General features: G+C 48.4%; 5 protein-coding genes across 5 annotated transcripts; 2 read left to right on the forward strand and 3 right to left on the reverse strand.

Annotated features, from left to right (window-relative positions):
- Positions 1–5026: 5026 nt before the first annotated feature.
- N7473_005465 (uncharacterized protein) lies at positions 5027–5221 on the reverse strand (the record flags this gene model as incomplete). Its single annotated transcript, XM_057151405.1, has 1 exon — positions 5027–5221. The coding sequence occupies one exon, from the start codon at positions 5219–5221 to the stop codon at positions 5027–5029; it is 195 nt and encodes a 64-aa protein (XP_057009210.1).
- A 2098-nt stretch (positions 5222–7319) lies between these two features.
- Positions 7320–8849, forward strand: N7473_005466 (uncharacterized protein; the record flags this gene model as incomplete). The annotated part of the gene is made up of 1 exon (XM_057151406.1): positions 7320–8849. The coding sequence occupies one exon, from the start codon at positions 7320–7322 to the stop codon at positions 8847–8849; it is 1530 nt and encodes a 509-aa protein (XP_057009211.1).
- Positions 8850–9130: 281 nt separating this feature from the next.
- Positions 9131–10656, reverse strand: N7473_005467 (uncharacterized protein; the record flags this gene model as incomplete). The annotated part of the gene is given in 5 exon segments (XM_057151407.1): positions 9131–9255; positions 9267–9728; positions 9761–10130; positions 10147–10562; positions 10605–10656. The coding sequence occupies 5 exon segments, from the start codon at positions 10654–10656 to the stop codon at positions 9131–9133; spliced, it is 1425 nt and encodes a 474-aa protein (XP_057009212.1).
- A 398-nt stretch (positions 10657–11054) lies between these two features.
- Positions 11055–12140, forward strand: N7473_005468 (MFS transporter fmqE; the record flags this gene model as incomplete). Its single annotated transcript, XM_057151408.1, has 3 exons — positions 11055–11081; positions 11152–11690; positions 11765–12140. The coding sequence occupies 3 exons, from the start codon at positions 11055–11057 to the stop codon at positions 12138–12140; spliced, it is 942 nt and encodes a 313-aa protein (XP_057009213.1).
- A 2197-nt stretch (positions 12141–14337) lies between these two features.
- N7473_005469 (dolichyl-diphosphooligosaccharide--protein glycotransferase subunit OST1) lies at positions 14338–16017 on the reverse strand (the record flags this gene model as incomplete). Its single annotated transcript, XM_057151409.1, has 3 exons — positions 14338–14463; positions 14524–15559; positions 15677–16017. 3 exons carry the CDS (start codon positions 16015–16017, stop codon positions 14338–14340), a joined length of 1503 nt encoding a protein of 500 aa, XP_057009214.1.
- Positions 16018–16134: the final 117 nt, after the last annotated feature.

Raw genomic sequence — 16134 nt, forward strand, 5'->3', positions numbered from 1 at the left:
CTTCTCTTATGTCCCCGTCGTAATGTGGAGTCTCCTCGGTTTCTTTACGAATTAATTCTCACATAATACCAGTTAAGATTGTCTTCGCTAGCTCATTTATTTTAGCTAATATAGTCATAAAAGATAATTATACATTAGATAACTCCGTGTTACCGTTACATAGAATTCATCCGGATAATGACAGACTACGCTATGTTTGCATAACATAGTATTACTAAACAAACATGATCTATCCTACATCCATGGCAGGGTTCAGTACATCGCCCTACCTTTTGTGCTTATACCTCATACAGAAGGTGAACCCCTAATTTGGCTGGATTAAGATTGTAGTATTCACGTCCTTCTCCTGCCCCTTCCGGTATAATGCTCTCGCCCTGGCCCCTATTCAGGCCTAGCGCCGCGGCTGGCCGCTTTTACCTCCCCAGCCAGCCACCGCTCATCTATAAAAGCCCGTTCTGTTAAGATTTGATCTACTCGCGGAGTAGAAAGGATTGTTGGTCAGTCAAGGAAGAAATGCACCAAGTAGAATCATGAAAAGACTGTTTCTTAGAGAACTTCTAAGCCTACTCTCTACCTCACATATTTCTTATACATCAATTCTCCGTCAATCGGAGGGGATACCACGTTAACAGTGCGATCAACATGAAGATCAGTAAGGACATGAAGGAAAGCCGGAAGGAAGAGGGGTTAGTGTAACATAATCTGTCCCCTATATACAAGGTTTCCCCTCAGCTGAGCTGCCGAACCCCCGCCTTCCCGAAAACCCGATGCAAGCTAAACAAAACAAGGCAGTGAGGAGAAAGGCCATAATCTCTGAATAAATTCATATGGAAAAGTGGCATAACATGTTCTCCCTCCCCGCTAGGCGGCCACGATTTCAGTGAACTAGAGCCAAACTATGATCCTCCACAGGAACTTTCATTCCCTACTCAGCTGGTGTTTCCTAAGGTAATAAAAAATCAAATTTGAAGATTGGAAATATTAAAAATTTCTTTAAATTATTATCTTGGACCGTATTCAGAGAGCAAAGAGCGTAGATTCAGGAGCTATCTAATAGCCAATTGACGGCTGTATATAGACTCCGATCAGGCAATATTTAGCTACCTAGCTGTGTATACAAATGAGTGACTAAAAGACAAACAACTAAAGGAACGTATGGGCATAAAGGCCGCAAGAACAGCCTTTCCAATACTAGCAAGCCAGCTGGATGCCTCTCACATTGTCTCGCGCTCCAGAAGGCAAGCCTCATGGATTTCTGCCACTTTAGCAATGATAGTAGACACAGCCAGACGGACCACAACACGATTGAGTACCGCCAATACAGATAGAGCAACCTTGACGTTTCTCGAGGCTGCTGTCCTCGTTGGGGTCTGCCACTGGAGCGGCGATGGCCATCGCAGTGAAGATAGAGAACATAATAACGGAGAATCTCATTTTGTTGATATGTCTATTTGGATAGCAGTAGTAAGTATAGAGTTCGAATATAGAGTATATGACTTTTTAGTAAGGAGTTAGGCAGAAATATTGATAATATTTCTTTGTGTACGGAGTACTGTACTTACAGTAAGAAGATCTTGATTTCTCAAGAGGTCACTCAATATTGATTTTCGAGGGTTGGCAGAGTATTGATTTCTTGAGGGTATAAGATGATGTTCTTAATGTTCAAGCAAAGCAATTGCGAATCGAGTCCATTTATACCAAATCTTAGGCTAGGTTTATTCTCGGGTAATAAGAATCGATAGATATGCGGTTAAAGGCATAGGCTGTTCAGGATAATCTTGTTTAGTTCTGTCGAAATGGGATGTGTTCAACACTAACACTAACCCGCCTTCGAATCTCAACTGCAGGCAATACATTGGTTATTCGGGATATCGGTCCGCTGTGTGGTTTTTTGGGCTGATGAACAGGGAAATGTACACGGTTGCATGCAACACCAGTGTCGCCTTCCGAATCTCGACTCTACTTTCCTCGAGAAAATCACCCCAAAAGTGCATGATAACCGTGCCTCCGCGCCCCGCCCTTTTTTGGGGGTGTTGGTGCGCTGCAGCCCAGTAATCATTTTGATACTATTCATACCTCCCAAATCCACACCGCATGGATAATGTCTATTCTGCTGTTGAGGAAAGGAGCTTATTAGTCTGCAAACAAGCAAGATGCGTTAGAAAAAAGCCGAATTCCAAGGCGCTTACATGCGAATTTGATGTCCTATTCCAAAGACTACGTACTCACTCAAAGGACAGGCCTTGAGACCGGACGGCCCTGTCCTCAACTGTACGCTCGATGAAGCCCAAGAATATGTTTTGATTTGATGGATAAGGGAACTTATTGATCCAAATCTTCCATCGACCGTGAGGCTTATTGAGCAATGTGTAAATGACATATTAAAGCTCAATGCCGAACCGCTTCGCGTTAGTGATATATGGGTATATCGCTTTATTGAGCGGCTCCCAGATGACTTCAATTCGATGATGATGATGATGATGATGAGCTGTCTATTTTCCCATAACACAGTCACGCTGTGCTGACTCGCGCCGGTTCATGCAATCTAAATAAGCGCTAAGGCCCACTCCATAAAGGCTACTCCTAAGGGTCACCATACAAATTCCGGCGGTTGTATGTTTTTGTTTCAATTTTATTTCACTTTTTGGGGAATTCTGGCTTAGCTCCTGATGGGAGGTATTCTTTTTATCCCGATCCTTGGTGCTGTTGGCTGAAAGCCAAATAGATATGCAGAAGATGTAGAAATCGGAAATGTGAGCCTATCTCACTCAACAGAAGCATTACTCATGCTTTTCCTCACCCTATTTCGCACCGCCCAGAAAGCGGGTAATAGAATCAATAGGGAAGTGGCCCTGTTATCTCAACCTCGGCCGGTTCGAAGGTGCTAGCTACCAGAACATTCATGATCAGCATTGGATTGACAGTGTTTGCGTGCATGGAATTTGGACTGTGAAAATGGAAAGGGTTGTTTCCAGGTTACATAGTTCGTTCATGAAATGATTTTGCCTCATGACAACTGTATGTTTATTTTCTGACCACCCAGTCCGTATCTCACGTAGAGAGGCCAGTGGAGCATTCGAGATTTGAACAAAGCATAGATTGATGGATATATAGCTAATAGAACGTATTTCATGGCTTAATTGTATAAAAAGACAAAATCTAACCATTACGACAGTAGGTTAGCCATAGATCAAATAAACAAGCGCAAGCTGTATCCCGAATGAAAGTTTCCACATTGAGCGACTCAGAGACCAATTTGAAACAATGTAGATTGACTCAATTTCAACACATTCTTTGCAGAAAGGGAAGTGGTCAATCATCATAGAAGCTGTAGTATATGGGATATGATTGTGGTGATATATGGGCATGCTTTTGGTAACAAGGGTTGTGGCGTACCTGAACCAGTCGGAGCGGTGCCGCTAGTGGGGGGAGCGATTGGTGGCGGCGGGGTGGCGGGGGGAACGATGATGCCGGAGATATTATCCAAGAGACAATATTGGATATCCATTTTGAAGTATATACTTCTCCAGACTTGCTTGACTCGGGCTCTTTCAAGACTCAATGTTTGTTTCGTTCGTTGGCTCCGATCGCTATATTTTAGTATCTGGTATAGTTAAAGTAGTAACTGTTTCCATGGATCCGATCGTGAAATGAGCTGTATCATGTCGGAAATACCAAAATTAGATGAACTTCCTCGACTTCTCATCACTTTCAGAAGGGCGCAAAGGTTTGATTTGATTACTCCTGGACGATCTTATATAACTACTAATCTCTCGGCAGGGGCTAGGGCATCGACCCTATCCCTTTTTACAAAATTTCAGAAATTTATATGGAGAAATGTCGTCATTGATGGAGCCGCCCGACACGAAGTCCACCTCGTTCATACCGTAGATTAATAATACTTTCATCAAACTCTTCGGTCTAAACAAGGACGAACATATTGATTTCATATTTTTTTCAGACTAAAAAATGTAGCTCAAAGCAACCACTGTTGAGGTCCGAATCCCATTTCCCACATAGCTGTAGGTGATTATTCAAAAGCCACTGTTCCTGGAGAACCAGGCACCAGATGCTATCCGTGCGATGCAGATCGCTCTTTGGCTGTGCCAAATTTTACTACGAGTAGCATTCACATCCATCTTCTACCAGATTCAATGCAGGTTCATGATTTTCCGTGAAACTCCATCAATGTAGCTTGAGTATAACCTGAATAGAGTTCGCATAAGGATGTTGACGGCAATTTTGGCACTCTGTGTTCTTTTTACTATATGACCAAAAGACAGCCCTAGTACTCTTCATCTGAGTCGAGCATATAATCTCACTCCATACGACAGCCATCGTGGATTACTTCCTCCCGTCCTCTCATATCCAGTCCTTGCGCTTTCTTATTGATTCTTCCAGAACCATTAAATTAGCATTGCATCAGCTATATGCAATGATGCAAGTTCTAGTGCACTACTGGTATTAGAAAGGGAGCACTTGGGGCCGAAACGGGTAGTATTTCTCACATCCCTTGCTAACAAGGCTGTCAATGATTATGCTCTCTACCCTCCTCTGACTGAAACGTGGCAGGAGTGCGGCAAGAGGATCATCCTGTGTAGTGACTACCTAGTATTGAGGTACTTGTGGATTTGGAGATAACCAGTTTCGTCTTAACGCTAATTTTAATCTTGACGCTGTCCATCTCCCGAGAGATTAGAAAATGGGCCCAGTCACCGCATGACCCTCGCTGACGAGTTCATTAGATGCTCGAGAGTACAACTTCGTTGAAACATCCAACAAGCTGGAAAATAACGGGTTGACTCGCTTGACAACCTGCGGAGCTTGGACTTGATGGATCACTTCGAGAAGCGTGGCACCCATGTAACGAATTTTAGTGAACCTATGACGACAATAAGTCAACTGTAGGTGCCGAGAGCTGATTCTCAATAGGAGAAAAGAAAAGAGGACCTCAATAGAGCAGAATCTTAGGTCTTGCGGGAGATGAACGCAACTTACACATGCTTCCCCATTCACAAGCAAAGAATCACGGCGCATTTGTTACGAAGACATTCATATTGTGCGCAATCTCGGTTTTCCGCAACGAGATCATAGTTTCCATGCTCTGCACGCCGATCATCGTCGTCAGACCGTGCCGCCCGAACCGATTTAGGATCAGCATGCGTAGGCAGTGATAAGTGAAGAACAAATTAGCGCGCTGAATACACAACTGACGGCGCATGATCTCGACGACGGCTTGATCTGGGTGCTTGACCGAGTCAGGTGAGTGCAGGAATGGAGGTAGATGACCTAGCTGACCCAGAAATGATGAATAAGGATCAAGAAATAGTTCTGATGCGACTCTGCCAGCGTGGCGATTATAGATGTACCGCGTTGGCCCAGTCGGACGAAACAATCGAGGTCCGTTAGAATGTCAGATGCCGCTACCCAGAGCTCCTCAAATACTTTGAAGGCTATTAAAAGCTATGATTCATACCCTTGTGGCATATTCCGTGGCTATGGGCTCATCATTGGTGGGATCTCTGGGTCGACATCTGAATACGAAAGTGCTGACCAGGTAAGATCGTATATACCCAGGGGATGGTTCTCGAGCATTCGGTGGTATCTTGCAGAAAGGCGGATGATCCGAAAAGCCATTACTCGAAGACAAGCTTCTAGAGGGTCCAGAACTTGTAAGGAGCGCGGATCCTGCAGCTGTATCTATTCGCCGAGCCGGAGTGCGGCACTGAAGAGATGCCACGAGAGGCGTAGTTTGCAGTCTGTATGCAGAGCACCCGCTTGGAACATGCGAATGATGAGGGATGTGGAATTTGGGCATTCTAGATCCAAATCTCGTAAAAGTGCCACATCTCACGGAAGCGTGTAGAAAGTCTGGTCCAACGACGGCTCCTTTGGGGTCGTTCTCGGTTGATAGCAAGTATGCGGTCGCTGCGCAGAGGGCAGTGACGAGAGTATATGATCGAAGATCCTCCAAATCTTCTGGCGTTGCGGAAGAAATCCTCAACCGGGAAGAACAACTGAAAACGCCGAAATTCGCGCCCAAACGTGGATGTTTGAGGCAGATGCTCGCTCTAATTTGGGCCTCACTCACGATGGGCCGGATGCTAAAAAGGACATCCATGTATATCGAGGCACACCATTCGACAGTGGCATCCAATGACCAATAGCTGTTGAGTATTTCGGATACGGAGCGTACAAGATCTTGATGGATATTCTCGATCTTGCGATTGAGGTCCATGGCGCCAGAGGATGAGGACACAATTGAGTCGGTGGCATTGGTCGATGCTCTCAGCACCCAGGTTACAACCTGCCTCTCATAGGCAGGACTAGTAGCTAAAGATAAGGGCGAGGCTGATTTTGATAGGCGCCGGGTTGGTAGTTGGAACGGCATTGAGGCTGAAGGTTCTTTTGAGTAGATAAACCTGCAAGTTCATTCAATGTGTATCTCAACCCTGAATGGAATATATGTGTAAGAGAACGGAGAGAGAACCAACGGGAATGTGCAGTGGTAGTCAGCCAGAGAATCATCCACAATGGTCCAACCACAGATGCTTCAACTTGCTCTTTTTTTTGAAAGGTTCTCTCTGAATTTCTTTGAATCATCTTTCTCAAAATCCAGGCTCGGGCTTTCTTTAATCCATTATTCAAATTTTGACTGATTATGGGATTTCAGAATTCTGTCAGTGCTTTAATCAAACTTATGCAACTCGACTGTAGTATCATGAACCATGACATCAATAGATACCAGTTTAGCTACGCTATCAACTTAAAGTGCGTATCTATTGTATTCTATACGAATATCTCCTTTCTGCCCCTTCCCAGGCTCCTGCAAGACGGGGCCTTAGCCAGCCTGCTCAATCAAACATCCCGTAGTCTCGCACTGCTTCGAGCGCAGGTGACTAGTATGGGTCGATCGTAGCTGCCGCTAGGGAGCAAAGGCGTGACAACAATCCCCGTGCCAGATTTGGCAGGGTTGCGAACATTTACATATCTTGTTCTCCACTTGATCAGTCTGTGACCTTCCTCCTATCAGCGTGGCCGGCTGAACTTCGGGTGAACCCACCCTGCTGCGGGGAAGCTTCCGTGCTGTCCCTTCTACTCCATCAGGCAGGTGAGCCCACTTCTTCGCAGACTTCGTGTAACCACGTGGACTTTCATCGCGGAGTGTCGGTCCGACCCTCCTCGCTCTGGTGCTCTCATAGATGCCTGGTTGTGACTTCAAAAAGCTGCAGGTCCGCCGAGCCTGCTGAAGAAATCATCATTTATCGATCGCAAAAGCTGCTCCTACTCTTGCACTCCTCTCACGGATAGCAATCGCGATGGCAATCTCGGCAGACGACGGCTTTGTATGGAAGCTGACCAAACCCGGGCGATGGGAACGAGACATTGACGAGGTAGAAGAATTCTACACCTCGCTGGCAAAAGCCTATGAAGGAACAGGAAGAGTCTTCTTTGCCATGACCGGGTTTATTTCATTTTCCGTTCCTGTACAGCCAGGCTCCACCTTCTTCGAAACAGAAGAAAGAGTCGAGCAGGCGCTGAGAAATGCTTGGACTCGTCTTCGGTTTGACCACCCGACTATCGCCTCTAGGGTTCAATATGATCCAGCCCATCAAAAGTACAAAAAGACGTACGAGACCTTTACCGATAGCGCATCCCAGCGTCAATGGCTGGATGATACGTTCTGTGTCGTAACAGAGAGAATATGGGGGCTTGACTGGTGCAACTTGGATCCCCCAGTGCCTGATCTACCGACACTGTTCCTCGTCAAACCTCCAGCCTTGGATGATCAGACCTTCCGCGCTGATCTTGTCCTCCGCTCGCATCACGACATCATTGATGGTATGGGGACCTTGCTTCTCTTTAACAACCTTTTTTCTCTAGCTGCCGATGCATATGAGCAAACCGACTACGAATTACCTCAATTTGGCGAGGAGTGGTCAAACCTCAGCCCGCCCCTCAGGGTAGCAGCCGGGATACCGGCCGCCCTCTCGCCAGAGCATGAGCAACATATGCGCGAAATCCTCAAACACAACGCCTCATTAAGGGAAGGCATTGAAATAGCAAGCCCACCATTCCAGCAACAAAATACCACTCCCGGAAAGCACCAACGGGTTGCAGTTACTTTATCTGAGGATGATACAGCCAGACTATTGGAAAAATGTCGCGGTCTCGGGCTCAGTATTACACATGCATACCATGCCGCAATTGCGCACGCTGTTAGAGACCTACAGGAACGCAAAGAGAGCGAGCGCATGGTACGATACATCAGCTACTGCCTGGTCAACGAGCGCAATCGCTGCAAACCCCCGTACAGTACATCAATTCATCCCGCATCAGTGTATCACTCCGTCTCCGGTCGACGCTTGGCGGTCGACCTCACCGTCCCCGCATTGGGGAGTTCCAACACTACTCCAACCGTCAATGAAACATTCCTGCCCATCGCTCAACAAATCCGTGACTACTGCCAGGATATTCGCGACAATACGGATTATATGAAACTCATCCCGGCCTTCTGGGCCATGTCCATCTCCCCGTATCCGGGGCCCGATCCTCCTGCGATTCCAGCACGGAATGAGACTCCTTCGGCTTCTATTTCCAGTATGGGTGTGCTGGACAAGGTCATTCGCCATAATTACGGTATTTTCAGCGTCTATAATCCGTGGGTCACCGGTGAGGAGCTAGGAACTGGACTTGGGCTGTTTTTGGGTACTTGGAAAGGGAGGTTGACTCTCAGCGCAGCTTACAATGATGCTTGGCATGGGAAGGAGGAAGTCTTGGATGTTTTGAATCGGTGCAATAATATCGCGTTTCAAGGACTCGGCATTAGAGAGGCACCATCGTTTTAGCTTGTCGTGCAAGGTGAAGGGGTAAAGGTGCAAAGCACTCTTTGATATTCATGTCTGGGATTTTTTACCACCGGTCGGAACTGTTGAGATTGAAGTTGGGCAAGGGAAATAATAGCAGCGTGCCTGCGATTGAACAACGAGTAAAATTTCCAGCAAGCCTAAGATAATTCCTATAATGTACGAAGGGGGTATCGTGCATATCTCGTGTTCTAGTCGGCCTCCAGTCTATAGAGAAAGAGACATTATTATAGCCACTGTCAGGTACAGATGAAGACGTATTATCAAGCGCTATACCGAAGACCGTGACCAAACCGAAACAAGGGGTCGCAGGTATCATAAGGAGTATCCGACATCGACTGCTGAATTGCTTCCATGGACGAAGGGAGACCAAAAGGCAATCTACCCTCTGGCTCACACTTCCCGAGAACGACGTCCAGGAAAGCGTCAGCGGAGCTTCCATAGGACAAAAGTCTGCAGAAGCCCGTTGAATAACCTCAGGTACCACCGGAGGACGATCAGCGTAGATGTCTACGATGACCGTCGGAACCGCGTCGACAATCTCGGCCTGATGGGCTTTCTCTTCTTCATTGAACTCCAGAGAGCCTACGTGGAACAGCGACTCGAATCCGCCAAGGCGAGGTTCATACGGAGTCTTCAGACGTAGCAGAGCAATGTCGGCATCAGTCGGGTCTTCCACAACTTGGTGACCGTATGTTTGCACGGTTTCCGTGGGAATACCTTCGAGATAGATTTTGGCTGTTTGATGAAGATTGGGGCGCAGCGGCAGGCAATTGTCTGTGTTGGTCAACAAGGTGTAGCTGCGCCGTTGCACCTCAGCGCCCAACTTGCAGAACTCCTCGTTGCCAACGATTTCCTCGGCTGCATCCTCGTCAACGAAAGGATCGTCGGACAAGCCCAACTGGAATTCTTCCTAAGTAACTCGGGGCATGACTCGCCGCCGAGCTGATCATATCCAGCTTCCATGATGCGCTGAATACGGGCCGATCGAGACAAATGCTCTAAGCCCCATGCTCTCGCTGGCATCAATTGACCCATGATCACCTTCTGGGTGACTAGCTCCCTGTCCGTACAGATGATGCCTTGAATTCCTAAATCTTCGCGTAAGAGCCCCGTAATAAGAGCTCTATTGAATGCAAAGCCTATTTCCTCGTACAATGTGCCAACCTGCATCCCATAGTAAGGCATCATCTGCGACGCACCCGCCGCGATCGCAGCCGTGAACGGTTTCAAATGATACTCGAACTGGTTGCCTGGATACACCTGTTCACAACCGTACGCGAATGTGGATCTTCCCCATCCTTCTGTAGTCCACCCCCAGGAAATGCTCCGTCATCGTCGACACAGACTGGGGTCCAAAGATAGCTCCCCCTTGGAAGCCGCGAATATAGCCGCGAATATAGGCAGAAACCAACTCCGAGGTCAGGTCCGCATCTTCCCCAAAAGCAGCGTTGATGCGCGCCCAGCGATGCTCCGTAGCCAAATCAACCTGTGGATGCAAGGCCAGTCGCAATCCAACCGCAAGATACTCCTGCCGAGCGATATTGGCGAACTTTTCGACGAGATTAGCAGACCGTAAAGCCGCTAAGCCGAGCGACTCGGGCCACTGTGAGAAGATACCTGCCTCGAACCCAGTGCCCACATTATCGGTAAAATGGTTACGCGGATCGGTCGAGCACCTTGAGCAGGTCTCACCTGGGCAGAAAGGAGAAGAGGTCTACGAAAAACAGCGTTCACCTTGGGAAGCCGCGAAGAGAAGCCCAACGGTCATCCTATGCTGCATCGTCATGTCTTTGAGTCCTTTCGTGACCGGATTTGATAATATTTCGGTCTGATGAGTGCCATGCCCGCATTTCAGTACAGCTCCCCTGAAGCCCCTAATAACCGCCCATTCTAACATGCACTGCTCATAGATCGACATATGGTGACAGCTCCAGTGTGATTCCTGCTGAATAGCTCTCCCTCTAGACCTCGATAGTGGCCGTAGGTGTTATGACAGGAGCCATGTTAGCCAGTCCAGTATCTGACCGATGGGGCCCCCATTGAGCTGAAAGGCCCGCTACTGTCCGCATATCCCCTTTCAATGGTGCGCTCCGCGAGATGTACTTCCCGTTCAGCATTTGAGCTGACCTAAAGCTTTAGGTATGCGGACAAATCATCGCCGTGGCTGGGATCAACGCCCGTATCATGATATTTACCCGGATCGGCTATCGTGTAAGTGCAATCTTCTTTTACTTGTGCCTATCTCGAAATCTCATCCTAACCCTACTCGAGGTCAAAATAGCTCTTACTCGCCATCGAAGCAGTCCCAGCCGGTGTCGGCGCTCTTACTCCTCTCCTCCTCCCTGAAAGTCCCCACTACTTCGTCAAGCATGGAAGCCTGACCAAAGCGACTGCCGCCTACACCCGTCTCTTGTCAAAAGAAAAAGCCGAGCCCCCAGTGTACCGCCTTACACGCGCTCTCGAGCACGAACGCGATGTCCAAGAAAGTGCTGAAGCTCCCTCGTTCAAGGAATGTTTTCACGGTGCGAACTGGGGACGCACGCGCATCATTTGGTATGCCAACATGTTGCAAAGCTTCGTAGGTATAGCCATGATCCAAAACGCGGCCTACTTTCTGGAGCTGGGCGGGATGAGTGCACAGAATTCCTTGAATGTCACTACCGCCTCATTGTGCCTCCTGCTTCCTGCTGTCCTATTATCGTGGTATTTGATGGCTCTGCTAGGACGCCGTACAATCTTGCTGTGGGGCGCCAGCCTGATTACGGTTTTATGGCTAGGGATTGGTATCGCATGCTGTTCTAGTACTACTACTGCTTTCTGGTCCGTTTTCACTACCCTGATGTCTCTTTCTCTCCCTCGCTTCTGCTTTTGAACTAATGATTCTATGAAAACAGGTTTGTGGGCTGCGCCAAGGTAACGACCTACTTTGTCCATGGTCTAAGTGTGGGCGGCATCGTTCCGGTAGTGGCTTCAGAGACCTCGAGTCTGCGCTTGCGAGCGAAGACCCAGGCCATGGGATTCACCGTCCAGTTACTTATCAGCTGGGTGTTTCAGTACGTGGTTCCGTATATGTATAGCACCGCGGAGGGCAATTTGGGAGGCAAGGTAGGGTTTATATCTGCTGGGCTCTCAGCCGTTGCGCTCGTGGTAATTTTCTTCGAGATCCCTGAGATGAAAGGCTTGCGGGTTGAGGAACTTGATACACGGTTCGAGCAGAAGGTTTCAACGCGGGCTTTTCAGCACGCTGCAAACGCTCTAACTGAAGGATAGCCTAGATACTGTACAGCACTAAATACTTTCCAATGTAAATCCGAGGGTATGAAGATATTTGTATAAATGGACACTCAGTTATGAACATGTATCTGGTTTTTCGCCATCAGCTCAATACTATTCCCTTGGATACTCTCAACACGCATTCCTTTTCAGTGATTTGTAAATTTTCGAAAACCCCTTCCAATCCTCCGACAGCATCCACAACCCCACCAGCAACATCATCTAGCTTAATAATTGTCTCAAACTCATCACTCTGTGAGATTTTCTTTTGCATGGCCTTGACTACCGTCACAGCGATTTGTGAATCCCAGAGTCCATCTCGAGCTGATCCAAGCTGACTCTGCATCAAAGAAAGCGATCTCTGAATTATTCGCCGATCATGGGTCCTCATGCAAATAAAGTATAACATAGCGATGATGTTTGATGAAAGAGTGAAATCTCGGTGTAAGCCAGAATCCTTGTCTTTGACGCTTTGAGAGAGAAGCTCAGATACCTGGTCGATAGCGAGACCGAACCGAGAGGTGATTTCTGAATCAGTAGATGGAATGAGATTTCCCAGAACTACAGCGTGAAACATGCGTGCTTGAGCTTCAAGTAGTGTCAGTTGCTGGCGTTGTAACGGTGGAAAGGGATGCCCGTCGACTCCAGTAGCCAATTTTGCAATCGCTTCCTCCAGCCGTTCAAGCTCATTCTTTAGTTGGAGTCTTTCACGCAGCGCTTGTGGAGGAATTCGATCTTGTGGCATGCACTTGAACTCAATATAGACTAGAAGATGTTGTAATGTCCAGTTTTGGAGGGCAAGTAAGGCATCCTCAGTGTCGGAAAGACTAGCAAACCGATCAGGGACAACATGTTCTTGCCCGGATATCTGTTCCGGCGAAACAAGGTCTAGCACAGGAACTCTTTGCATGAAGAATATGCTGGCGTGAATATCTAACCGGGAAAAGGTTGTTCTCAACTGTCGATTTATTCCATCAAGACCGGTCTCAATGCGAGGTATACTGTTCCAAAGTCTTTTCAAGAGTCTCAACCCTTGATTGAGATGCCACATCGCCTGTTGAGTCTCACCAACAAGACACTCAAAGACGTAAAATATCATGCTGCAAATGAGAGCCGTCTCCGGCGAGGCTTCTTCGAAAACAAGGTATGTCGATAGTTGCTTGTGAGATCTAGTAATAAGTTGTATGTGTTGAGGGGACATTTTCAGCTGCCTTGATCCCACTTGCAAGTAGTCCCGATACAGAGAACTGAGCGCGACAAGAGCATGGCGAATAACCGGCTGGTGTTGGCTTTGCTGCAACACATGTTGTGTCCATAGCGCTGTATCCGAGAATCTGGAAAGAGACTCGGATGTTTCGCAGCAGTAGAAGTGAAGTAACTCGCGGTCGGCTTTACTGCCTGGTACTTTGAAAGGGAGATTATAAATCTTGATTTCGCTGTTGATCTTGGGAGGGACTTCGCTACGATAGCCCGGACAGGTCCGACCGGTGCGAGTGCATCGCTGACAGCTTGGTCGAGTCTCATCGCATTTTACACGGCGACTCCTGTTGACTCGTTCAGGATTGAATCACTGCAGAAGGAAGACGAGGGTGCCGACTCACTTGCAGGTAGCGCAACCCGTGCGGACCTTTGGCATACTTCGACGCTGCCGTTGTTCACTGGCCATTCTCAGCGTCAAGCTTGTTGACGAGCTTTGTATCTGGCCGTTCTTAGAAGACAATGCGTTTTGCAAAACAGGAGTCGCTATGCTATAGTGTTAGATTTCCTGGTAAAGAGGAGGTTGAAGAAGATCTCCGCCTCAAACGTGGAGGCTTATTTGCAGGGCACAGGTGGGGGCCAAAATGTACCTTTTCTACTATGTACAAGTTGCTATTTCTAGCACTTTGTGGCTACGCTACCATATAATTGACTGGAGGCTATCTATATAAGTTTATCTAACATTGTTTAACTCTTGAGGGCAGACCTGAAGTCCTTGCATGTTCTCAGATTGGCCTCCTAGTGTAGACTAGGATAAATACGTCAAGAAATCGGTCTTGTTCTTCTGCAGGCATAAAGACCCGCAAAGTAATTTACGGGAGGCATCAAGCAAACGATCTTGAATTTGAGAAGTCTGTCCATGGACATGATATAAAAGCTGTTACAAGGAGCAAAATGATGGACAATAAAAAAAACAATCACCTTCCAAGGTGCGAATTTACCGCTTCTTGATGCTGACATCCAGGTTGCCAATGAACCAGATACCCACAAAGACGGTCAAAAGGCCAGCAAAGATGGTAAGCGGCTTGCGCAGGGCATCCATGAGGGTGTGGTCATAGGTCACCTAAAGAGAGATTATTAGCTACCGTCATGTAGGCTAGATCAGGAGCGGGTGATAACATACCATTAGTTGCGCGTCGCGCGCCTCGTCAGTCAGACTGTCAACCTCCAGGGTCAAAGTGGTCCGGCCGAGGGTGTCCATATAAGTCTTGAGCGAGGACAGGCTTGCGTGAATCTGGTTCGCGCCAGGCAGACCGTTGCTGGCAGCGCCCTCGATGATCTCGTAGCGCACATTGTGTGCGCCTTCGGGGAGAACGACACGCACAATCACGCGCTCATACTGAACACCCTCTGCCATCTTGGGACCCTGAAGGAAAGGTGCCTTGAGAACATACGAGTCGCTACCGGTAGCCTTGCGAAGGAAGGCAGACAGGTCGTTGTTCCAGCCGACCTTGAAGCTGTAGTTCCAGCCGCCGAAAATTGGGTAACGGGGCTTCAGCTCCAGGTTGGCGCCAGTCTTGGCGGTGCCGGGGCGATAGCGGCTGGTCGAGACGTTGCCAATGTCGTCAATAAAGTACGCATCGACCGAGCCGGGCAGCAGAGGGTACGTGAGCTCGCGCACAGCGGAGGTCGGGGCCTTCTGGTAAGAGGAGAAGGTCCATTCCACGCGCGAGAACTGGGTGGTCAGCTGCGAGGCGTTGTTGCGCAGCCAGTACCGTTCCTCAGTGGCCAGGTTTCCACCCCAGTGCGACACCTCCAAGTCACGCTCCAGAAGGCTTGCGGTGATGACCGGGCTGGTGAACTCGTAGCGCACAGTAACGGGGTACTCGATGCCGGGGGCCACCTTGGCCGTATCGTAGGGTCCGTAAGTATAGGTGGCGCCCTTGCGCTCGGGGTCGGCGCCAGACTTGAGTCCTTCGGTCGTGGTATAGTCGGGTACATCGGCGTTGGGGAACTTCACCTTGGTCTTCTGAGTGACGGTCTGATAGGCGGAAGGGATGTATGCGGAGAAGCTGTGGGTAAGGTATTGCTTGTCATTCTGTCCAATGGTTGCCGGGAGCGGGCTCAGGGCAGACAAGACGGAGTAGGAGATTCCAAGGGTAATCTGAGATTTTGGGGCGAGAGGCTCGGGGAAGTGAACGACGAAGTACTGGTTACCGCTGTTTGTGGGGATGCAATGATCAGTCAAGAGTTCCCAATGATTCCCGTCGAGTGCTTGTAGTGCTATGCGCAAACAACCCGATTTCAAGCCATTGGCTGGCCCAATTGATACTCACCTAGCGGAGACAGCCTCGGTAACATCTACGTCAAATCGCCCTTTCCCAGTGGCCTTCTTGTCACGCACTTCGAAACCTCCAACGCGCTCAAATACATCTGAAGGGAAGGGAATGTAGTAGTCGCTCTGTGGCTGCTTGTCGACATTCTCAACAACAACATTGACGGTCTCCCGAACGTATCCTTTTTCCAAATTGGTATTGCGAACCAAATTTGTGTTCTTGAAGACCTGCGCGGGCTTGAAGTCGGATGGAAGAGCAAGTCGAGACGGGGTGGTCAAGTTGGTCGCGGCAGCTAGGCTGGGTGCAAGCAACCCAAGCACTGTGGCGGTGAAAAACCTCATTGTAATTGAGGGTATCACGCCGGAGCACACAAGGTCTCCGAGCAGTAAATTGGATTTTCGAGGAGGGTGGGGGTGGTGATCAAGATTGAAGGTGGGATCTTAGTCGGACGAAGCTGA

This window comes from Penicillium subrubescens (genome assembly GCF_028828155.1).
Source record: "Penicillium subrubescens strain IBT 31985 chromosome Unknown utg000004l_segment0_segment0, whole genome shotgun sequence".
NCBI lineage: Eukaryota > Fungi > Ascomycota > Eurotiomycetes > Eurotiales > Aspergillaceae > Penicillium > Penicillium subrubescens.